At 42.7% G+C, this 9,925-nt stretch overlaps 1 protein-coding gene and 1 long non-coding RNA gene across 2 annotated transcripts; one reads left to right on the top strand and one right to left on the bottom strand.

Moving 5' to 3' along the window:
- Positions 1–1,471: 1,471 nt before the first annotated feature.
- On the top strand, positions 1,472–2,009 carry LOC311587945 (thioredoxin-like). The gene has a single exon (XM_084765283.1). It carries the CDS (start codon positions 1,519–1,521, stop codon positions 1,855–1,857), a length of 339 nt encoding a protein of 112 aa, XP_084621409.1. The 5' UTR covers positions 1,472–1,518; the 3' UTR covers positions 1,858–2,009.
- Positions 2,010–7,345: 5,336 nt separating this feature from the next.
- Positions 7,346–9,466, bottom strand: LOC311592227. The gene is made up of 2 exons (XR_014777346.1): positions 9,257–9,466; positions 7,346–7,548 (listed from the first exon to the last, which is right to left on the bottom strand). It is a non-coding gene; the product is annotated as an uncharacterized lncRNA (long non-coding RNA).
- Between the last annotated feature and the right edge of the window lie 459 nt (positions 9,467–9,925).

The raw sequence follows: 9,925 nt of genomic DNA, 5'->3' as shown, positions 1-9,925 counted from the left end.
TACATTATCATCAGACTTGGTAGTGCAGATGGTTAGTGCAAATGACCCTGAAGCACCTGCAGCCAACATCCAGATCCAGATATGGGGAAGCTAAGTTTCCGCATCTTCTCTGATATCTAGATGCCTTTTATCTTTCCTCGTAACTGTTTATTCATCTTTCTACTGCTTCTCTATCTCCCAGGCCACTCCTGTGGCTAGCGTGAACTTATCTCATTCTGTCAGTGTGAACTTCCATTGTGCTTTGCAATTCTCTCCACCAGTAGTACTTTAGTGCACACTGCCATCTATGTGAAAACAAGAGCTCTCTCTAAAGTATGTCAGCCCAAGTTTTAATTTAGATAGGTAGGGCCCATATAGACTCATGTGTTTGAATGCTTAGCCCATGGGGAGTGGCACTATTAGGAGGTGTGGCCTTGTTGGAGTAGGAACTGTGTCACTGTGGGGGCAGGCTTTGAGGTCTCTGTGCTCAAGCTCCACCCAATGTGGAACACAGTCCCCTTCTGCTGTATGTGGATCAAGATATAGGACTCTCGATTCTTTCTCCAGCACAATGTCTGCCTGCGCACTGCCATTTCTCCCGCCATGACGATAATGGACTAAACCTCTGAACTGTATGTAGGCCAGTTCCAATGAAATGTTTTCCTTTATAAGAGTTTCCTTGGTCATGGTATCTCTTCACAGCAATGAAAATCTAGCCCTCTCTGTAATTCCCTTTTATTTACTATTGTTTTTGGAAATTCTGGTCTTACCCATGAGGACTTCTCTCACCTGTGAACACCACGAGTTCATTAGACAGTTTTTCCCAGTGCTGCCTCCATGTTAATAGTGATAAATGGTCGCATTCTTATTTCTACTGTTCTAAGACAAAATCCCAAACCCTAAAGTGACTCTTCTTTACCCACATGTGATGAGGGAGAAACAGTCTCAAAATTGAGTTCCTTCTAAACTGCCATGAAATTAAGAATTATGGCAACTACCATCAAACTTCAATTGTTCAGATGCCTGATGGAAACATGATTAAACTTTGAATGAATAGGGCTAGGCAGAAGGATGGTGGCTTTACTGTATGGATGTTGATTATCTATTGTAGGGCAATCAACCTTATACTGAAGAAGAAGAGAAAAGGAACCCAATCAACTAGTGCTCTTAACCGCTGAGCCATTTCCAGCCACTAAACTGCAAGATTTTAAGATTTAAGAGCTTCATGCATTGTGGACCTCATTCTCCATTAATAAGTGAAAAACATACGACTAACAATGAACATATTTGGAATGCTTCAATTTTACTGAGAAATGTAAACACGTGTGAAGAATAAAGGTCCCAGCAAGTCCCAGAACTCACATGGCAGCTCACAGCCACCCCTAACTCCAGTTCCAGGGGATCCAGAGGACAAACCTTCTTCTGAACAGCATGGGCATCATGAATGCCCATGACACACATACATGTATGCAGGCCAAATAATTTGGCAAGCTCCGTTGGGCATCTCGGATCTGTTTCCATCGGATTCTGCAGAAACTCATGTGGTCCCTTCCTGCAACAGCCAAAATGGTGAAGCTGATCAAGAGCAAGGAAGCTTTCCAGGAGGCCCTGGCCACTGCCGGAGACAAGCTTATAGTTGTGGACTTTTCTGCCATGTGGTGTGGACCTTGCAAAATGATCAAGCCCTTTTTTCATTCCCTCTGTAAAAAGTATTCCAATGTGGTGTTTCTTGAAGTAGACATGGATGACTGCCAGGATGTTGCTGCGGACTGTCAATGCATGTCAACCTTCCAGTTTTACAAAAGGGGTCAAAAGGTGAGTGAATTCTCTGGCGCTAACAAGGAAAAGCTTGAGGCCACTATTCTTGAGTTTGCCTAATCAGGTCCTGGAAAGTCTAACCAGCCAGCCGCTGTTTAAACCCTGTAACTTTTTTAATTTGCAGAAAAACTATAAAGTGTGGAGAATCTATACCCAACTGCCATCTGATTATAAATGACAATAAAATATTAATTCTACCCTTTTAAAAAAAAGATGCCATGAATTTGAAAGAGAGAGTGGTGTATGGAAGGGATTAGAGAGAGAAAAAGGAAATGTGAAATAACATAATTATACTATAATCTCAAAATATAAAAGAAATATTAATTAATATTTATAATCTTTGAGTGGTGATGTTATACATGATTTTAAATGTCCTTTGTCATGTTGTCTACTTTTTTAAAATAGTCATAGACTATTCTAATTAGGAAAAACTTCTAAAACTATGCAGCTATTTCAATTTAGGATGTTTTCATTTTATATTGCTTATCATTTAGTTCTGAAGACTGTTAATTAAACACTTTAGATGCTTTCATTGAGCTACTTTAGCTGTTCTGAATGTCTAAATCCATTATGTCTCTGACATAAAAAACTTTTGGATTTCCAAAGAAATCCAAATTGTCCTAGTATTGCCCAGTCACAAGCACAGGTGTCAGAAGGCAGCTTTCACCTGAGTTACCAAGTTTCTGCCAGTGCTCAGGTCCAGTGAGTGACAGGCTGCTTTAACACCAGGGGCTCCCCTGCTGTTAAATGACCCTGCTGTGAATGTTTGTGCCACTCAGTGATTCAAAGGTTAGTGACAATGGGATCTTACACTTTGCTATTTCTCAAATACAACAAGGCTGCCTACCCATTAAAGCAATGGTTCTCAACCTTGCTAATCCCTTTAATACAATTCCTCATGTTGTGGTGACCTCCAACTATAAGATTATTTCTTTGCTACTTCATGATTGTAATTTTGCCACTGTTTTGAATCATAATGTAAATTTCTATCATGTAAGATATCTGATATATAACCCCTGTAAAAAGGTCATGACCTACAGGTTGAGAACCACTGCCTTAACAGTTCTTTAAATTGATAATGATCATTTTGTTTTACTGTCTTTTGGGAACAAAGATGAAGATTAATATACAATATTTTCTTTTGGTCTGAGAGCAGTTTATTTGGTATTGTTTCATTTCCTGTGACATTTGTTCTCCCACCATCTCTACTTTAGGAGTAAGCATGGAATTGCTTCTAAAGCATAGCTTTGGGCTGGTTATATGTCACATTTACCTCACAAGACTTGGGTGGGCAGCAATAGCCTAAAGTAAGGCATCTCTGTTCTAATTCCTACAGACCAATTCCTACTTGGGCATCTAGTTTCAGCTTGAAGTACTAGGCATTAAGGGCCTAGCCCCCAGTTTTAGAAGACAATAGAAATTGTGAACTCCTGGGAGTTTAATTTCTTTTAGTCACTAAATTTTTAAAAATTTGCATGTCCCAAACAAAGTGTGTCTGTTGGGCCACCAGCTGGCACTATTTGAACACCTAACATTAAGTTTCATGTTGACTTGAAATCTTCATGCCCCTGGACTGCACAGAGTTTGGGTAAATGGAAGGACAGACTACTACCCTCAAACCTGCTGAACTCAACTTTGTTCACCTTGGTCTAATGACTTTCCTCGTGCACTCCAGAAGGAAAGACTTCTCTAAAACTAAATTATCATTTTCTCCACATCACATCTGTTTAGAAGTCCCATTAATTACACTTCCAAATTAATTTTCCCCTCTAGTCAACTGGATAATAGGAGTTGCAGCCCCTATTCCTGGGAAGACTGCATTAAAATTTCAAAGTTTGTCACGACCTAGATTTGCTAACTCTTCATTATCCTAGATTCTGACAAAGATGTGAAGCCAAAGTCACTCTGAACATGGAGCTGCAACAGAAGACTTCCTTCCAGCAACAGCCCAATAGCACAGCAGAATGAAATTCTGGCCTTAAAAGCCATTACTCTACCAGGCACCCTAAATCACTTGCCCCAAACTCCCTTAGCCTGTAGACCTCTACCCCACACATCTATTCTCCTCACTCTAAAACTTTCTATATCGAAGATTGGACTTTACGTCCCAAAATGGCTAGAACTAATAAAGAGACATATGCTGTCCCTCTTCCACTAACTTTTTTCTCTCTCCTACCTGGTGTCAGTGTTGGAAGGGATTGGGGTGGAAGAGGGAGAAAGAGATCTAAAAAACCCCAATAAAAATAGATTTTATAAAATATGTGTCAAGAGCTTCTATTGCTGTGAAGAAATACTATGGTCACGGCAACTCTTACAAAGGAAAAGATTTAATTGGGGCTTGCTTACAAGTTCAGAGATTTAATCCGTTATCATCATGGTGGGAAGCATAGTGGTGTACAAGCAGTCGTGGTGCTGAAGAAAGTAGCTGAGAGTTCTACATCTGGATCTGAAGGCACCAGGAAGAGAAATAGAATAATACTGGTTTGATCATTTGAAACCTCAAAACCCAAACCCAAGTAACACATTTCCTCCAATAAGGCCACAACTACTCCAACAAGATCACACCTCCTAATATGCCACACCCTGGTGCCCAGGCATTCAATTCTATAAGTCAGTTGGGGGCCATTCCTATTCAAACCACTACAGCAACTTAGGGAGGAAAGGATTTATCTGACTTCCAGGCCTATCAGCAGGGGAAGCCAAGGCAGAAAATCAGCAGAGGAGCCTAGAGGCAGGAACTGAAGCAGAGACCATGGAGGAACACTGCTTACTGACTTGCTCTTCATGGCTTACTCATCCCAATTTTTTTATACAAAATAAGACCACTTATTTAGGGATGGCCTTCCACACAGTAAGCTGGGCCCTCCCACATCAACATCAATCATTAATCCAGAAAATGCCCCCACAGACTTTCCTATAGTCCATCTCTTGGGGGCATTTTCTCAGTTGGAGTTCCATCTTTCTAGATGACCCTGGCCCACATCAAATTGAAAACACACACACACAGCACACAGCACAATTACTAAGTAGAAAAAATGTTCTGCCTGGTGGTGATGGCCAATGTCTTTAATCCCAGCACTCCGAGAGCAGAAGCAGGTGGATCCCTGAGTTTGAGGCTAACCTGATCTACAGCGTGAGTTCCAGCCAAGGCTACAGAGAGAAACCCTGTCTCAACAAACTGACTAACAACAACAAAAAAAAGTGTTGTTGTTTTTTTTTAAATGCAACAGACAACCCTACTTTTGCACTACCAGCTTGGTAGAGAAGTGAGCCAATCTTGCCTTCACAGACTTCAGAAATAGAAAACTCTGACAAGCATCATGCAGAGAATGAGCAGCTCACATGACAATTTATTTAGTACAAGATGAAATGTGTGCAAAGAACATCTGGGCTGCTTTGCAGCAGAGGATGGGAGGTAGCAGCCCACAGACAAACAACAAGCTTGCCTAAATAGAATTAACCAGCCGCAGTTCCCACAAGCCTCTTTCTGATTTCTTCAGGTGACTATACATACACGACAGGCCGGCCTGGGCCTGAAAGCCATTTAAGTTTGTATTGTTTTTCTTAGCAAATGGGGAAATACTTCGGGAGGATGCACTAGCAGGCTTGGCCCAGGTGCGATGACATGCATCTGTCATCCCAGCTACTCAGGAGGCTGAGGCAGGATCAGCAAGCATTCCAGTTCTGCCTGTGCTACAGAATGAGTTCAAGGCCAGTCTTGGCAACTTAGGGAGGCTCTAGCTCAAAAAGTAAAATAAAACGCAATGGTAAGGAGCACTCTCCAAGTATATGAAAAGATTTAGGGTTTATGTTCAGTGCTGAAAAGGAAACCAACAAACAACATTGAATCCACCGATTAAAAGAGGCCTGAACTGAGGTGATAGAATAGAGTGATTGAACACCCATGGATCTGAAGGTTTTGAATGAAGATGGGGAGGACAGGCAACACTGTACTAAAGTTGCTCAGGAAATAAGTTTTACAGAGTCAAATTTAGCTAATACAGCACTCAAGGATGAGTAGTGTACTGACTTGACTTGTAGAAACTGTAAAGAGAAAAATTTGTACATTCAAAATAACTAAAGTTTAGGTTTCCTAAGCCTACGCTTCTGTTAAGATCTGTTCACTGAGATTGTTGCCAATTAGACACTATTCGCATAAGAAAAGGAGACACCACTGGCTCCCAACCGGTATTAGACATACTCCTATATCAAAGAACATGCCTCTAGTGGGCAATTCAATTGGAGGCACTGGGTCAGGGCTACCATTATTAAGTCCTGATTTTCTTTTCAGGAGTATTATAATTAAGCCAGGCATCACGATAGCTTGGTTAACACATACCTGGAATAACAACCCTGTCTGTATTGAAAAAACTATGACAATGTTTTTACATGGTAAATCTTCTCATTTGTCCAAACAAATCAACCTTGGAATTTCTGTCTCTGTGATTCATACTTAACTGTTCGAAGTGTAATTTGAGGCTATAAAACTATATAAGCTGATAAGAGTTTCTGGTCAGGGCTGGTTTCCTTTTTACATTAGCCAGAACCATCCTTCACTTTGTTAATCTGTAAGTGCTTGAGTGATTCCTCCCTGGGATGATATCTTAATTCTATAAGAGAAAGAAGCTGTGTGAATTCACAAGTGGCCACATTAACAGAAATGTGCTCTCAGGAGAAGATGGCAGGGATCCAGACAGCCTTCTTTCCCCCTCTTCTCATATCTATGTAAGCAGTGGAGATATCAAACGTAGAGCAGACACTTAGGGGAAATTTAGTGTTCAGATTTAGTGTAACCTCCAAACTGTCGCGCGCAGCCTTCGCCGACAAAGGAGACGCAGCAACTCAGGATTCTTCTGACGGTGATTTTATTGTTACAGCTCTTCTTGATTGTTACAGCTCTTCTTGATTGCAGACGGAGAGAAAAGGACCTTGCCCCAGAAAACCCGCGGCTTATATAGGGAATATAGGGGCGTGTCCTCTTTTGTCATTGGTGCTCCAGAGAACACCCAATTAGCATATTGTTGCGCAAGCAGGTGACGTCATTGCGCATGCGCACTGGCCACAAGGGCTTTCCAGGAGACAGGGAACCAGCGCCGGCTCCCGACATCTCCCCCTTAACTTTCAATTAAAAATGCCAAACTGAAGCCATGAAATTACCGATCCAGCTCTCCGCATCAGCAGCAGGGAGCGATCAAGGAAGTTACATGGACGGAGACCCTGTACACCCGAATTCCCGTGCAATGGGAACTCGAGCCCCGGGAGGTGCACAGGTCTATCCTGTAGCATCCTGGTGCAATGGGAACCTGTGCCCTTCAGGAATGCTAGAACCAGGATAGTGTCTCAATGTTTGAGCATGCTAAACCAAACCTGAGGAGATGCCCCTTGTTCCACAGCAAGCATAGCCTGTGCAAGCACAATTCTGTCACGCTGTTGTTGTCTTTTAAATTTTCAGAGCAACCAAAGACAAAAGGCCAAATGAACCCATCCCCGTCCCTTCTTTGGGTCTATGTGGGTGGAATTATGTCAAATAGAAAAAGCGTGGAAAAACTTGTGCGAAAAACTTGTGCATCATACATCACTGGAAACGGGACAGGGTACACTGACAGTATTCCCCACCGAAGCTCCTGCGCCCTTAACACTGGACTCAGCATCAGCAGACTCAGAAGAACCTGCAGAGGGGTCTCCATCCTTCTCGTCCTTTTTCACTATCCTGGTCAGCCGCACCGGCACCCAAATTGGATTTTCTTGGTCCTGTGGAAAAACACAAACAGCTCCCCTGGACCTTATTAATATTGGATCCGGGCCTTTCCATTTGTTATCAATAACATCCTTCCATTTCACCATTTCTCGCGGTGATGAATGACCAACATGTCTGTCTGCTGCAGACCGTCCTTCAGAATCCAAATTTAAAAAATTTAAAGTAAATAAGATAAGGGAGATAGAAGTCCTTGGACCCATATTGATAATGGGGCTCATTCCCCCTTTTTGTTTTTGTAAATACATTTTTATTGTGCCATTTGCACGTTCCACAATGCCTTGAGCTTGTGGATTATATGGTAGTCCAGTTATATGATGGACTCCCATCTTTTGACAAAATTGTTGAAAGGATTTTGAAGTATAGGCCGGCCCATTATCAGTTTTCAACTGTAGGGGCTTTCCCCAGGCTGCCCAGGCCTCGAGGCAGTGGGTGATGACATGAGCCACCTTTTCTCCTGTAAGAGGAGTGGCATGAATAATTTCTGAACAAGTATCAACTGATACATGAACATATTTTAATTTTGTCTAGCTTGGCTCGCACACAGGTCATGAAAAATAGATTTCCAGTCTAAGTATTGTCCCATAGTGAGACATGCCTTAACTGTATTATACCAGTCCTGTGGAGTCATGGCCTGATCCGCTAGCCTGTCCACCAATGCCTGAGTATAGGAAGCACTATTGCCATAAGTTTGAACTGCTTCCGCCAAGGCTTTTAACTGTTTTAACTCTAATTGAGAATATTGTCGTTGTTGTTGTGCATCTTCCCACACGGGAAAGGCTGCTCTAATCTTCTGTCTTTCTTTCTCTGAAATCAGAGAGCTAGCTGTCTTAGGCCTCGTTGCCATCCTTTTGTTTTCCACCAACATCACTTTCTCCTCTAAGGGAGGCGCTGATGGTCTATACCCAGGGGCAAATGGGGGATTAGGCCCATATTTCTCTGACTCATATTCAGCAGCTTCCTCGTCCAATTCTGCTTGTTCCTCAGGATCTAGTCCCTCTTCTTCTGAACTAGACGAATCATGCTTAAGGTCCTCCTCCTCTGAGGACGTCTCCTCAGAGGCAGAGGATTCCACCCTGAAATTTTTGAATCCGTCTAAGACGGAATAAAGCCTCCTGGCTTCCTCTTTTTCTCCCTCCTTTTGTCTCTCCTTTCCCTCCTTAAACTCAAATCTTTTTGTTCGAGGTTTCTTCTTTTTCCTTAAACCTCTTCCCTTTTCTGCTTCTGATAGACTATCTTGATGGTCGGCCAAAACCCTCTGTCCTTCGTTAACCGTCTCCCTACATCTCTTATTTTCTATACATGATTTAATCATCTTATAAACTGGCCATGTGCCTGCTCTCAATGTTCCTTGCTCCTTTTCAGTAATCAAGTCTGTCCCTAACTTACTCCATGACCCCTTGGATAAGGATCCTGTGGAAGTAAACCAGGGAGCCACTCGATCCACCTCTTTTAAAAAATTAATCAGCACTTGCTCTGGAATTGTTAAACCTCTCTGTCTAAGCAACGCCCGCGTTGCCTCCAGAATCAGCTTAACTTGTTGATTTCCCATGCTTCCTTTACCTACAGGAGCGGGAGCGCTTGCTCGGTTATCTACCTGAGACTGACAGTAAATTAATCTGTAGTACAGAAAGGGGACATGTAAGTCTTGTCCCGTTTCCCACAATTGAGACAGAGGACCGTACCAAACAACAGAAATCGTACCTTGCAGAAAAGTGCCTAGGCTCCTCACGCCGTCAGTTCTGAATCCTCTTCCGACGAGCAGTCAGGGGTCCTTCAAGTCGTTCCTTCACCCAGGGGTCGGCAGTTCCCGGGTTTCGGCACCACTTGTCGCGCGCAGCCTTCGCCGACAAAGGAGACGCAGCAACTCAGGATTCTTCTGACGGTGATTTTATTGTTACAGCTCTTCTTGATTGTTACAGCTCTTCTTGATTGCAGATGGAGAGAAAAGGACCTTGCCCCAGAAAACCCGCGGCTTATATAGGGAATATAGGGGCGTGTCCTCTTTTGTCATTGGTGCTCCAGAGAACACCCAATTAGCATATTGTTGCGCAAGCAGGTGACGTCATTGCGCATGCGCACTGGCCACAAGGGCTTTCCAGGAGACAGGGAACCAGCGCCGGCTCCCAACACCAAACCACACATTATGATTGCCAATCAGATAATCAATCAAATAACTTTAAAACACACTTGTACCTTAAACACACATCTTAGAAGTAATTAGTTAAAAACAAACTTATAATTTTAGGTTCAGGAACCTTACCAACACAGCATAACGGCCTGGGGCACATTGGTGGGTGATGGATGACCTTCATTGTGGTGGTTTGAATGGGAATAGCCACCATAGGCTTAGATATTATAGACTTACATTGA

This window comes from Acomys minous (genome assembly GCF_964271855.1).
Source record: "Acomys minous genome assembly, chromosome: 2".
NCBI classification, from domain to species: domain Eukaryota; kingdom Metazoa; phylum Chordata; class Mammalia; order Rodentia; family Muridae; genus Acomys; species Acomys minous.
This window is presented reverse-complemented; position numbering and strand designations above follow the sequence as displayed.

What these genes read in the sequence shown, in the direction of transcription:
- LOC311587945 (XM_084765283.1), top strand. Translation starts at nt 1,519, where the DNA reads ATGTGGTCCCTTCCTGCAACAGCCAAAATGGTGAAGCTGATCAAGAGC.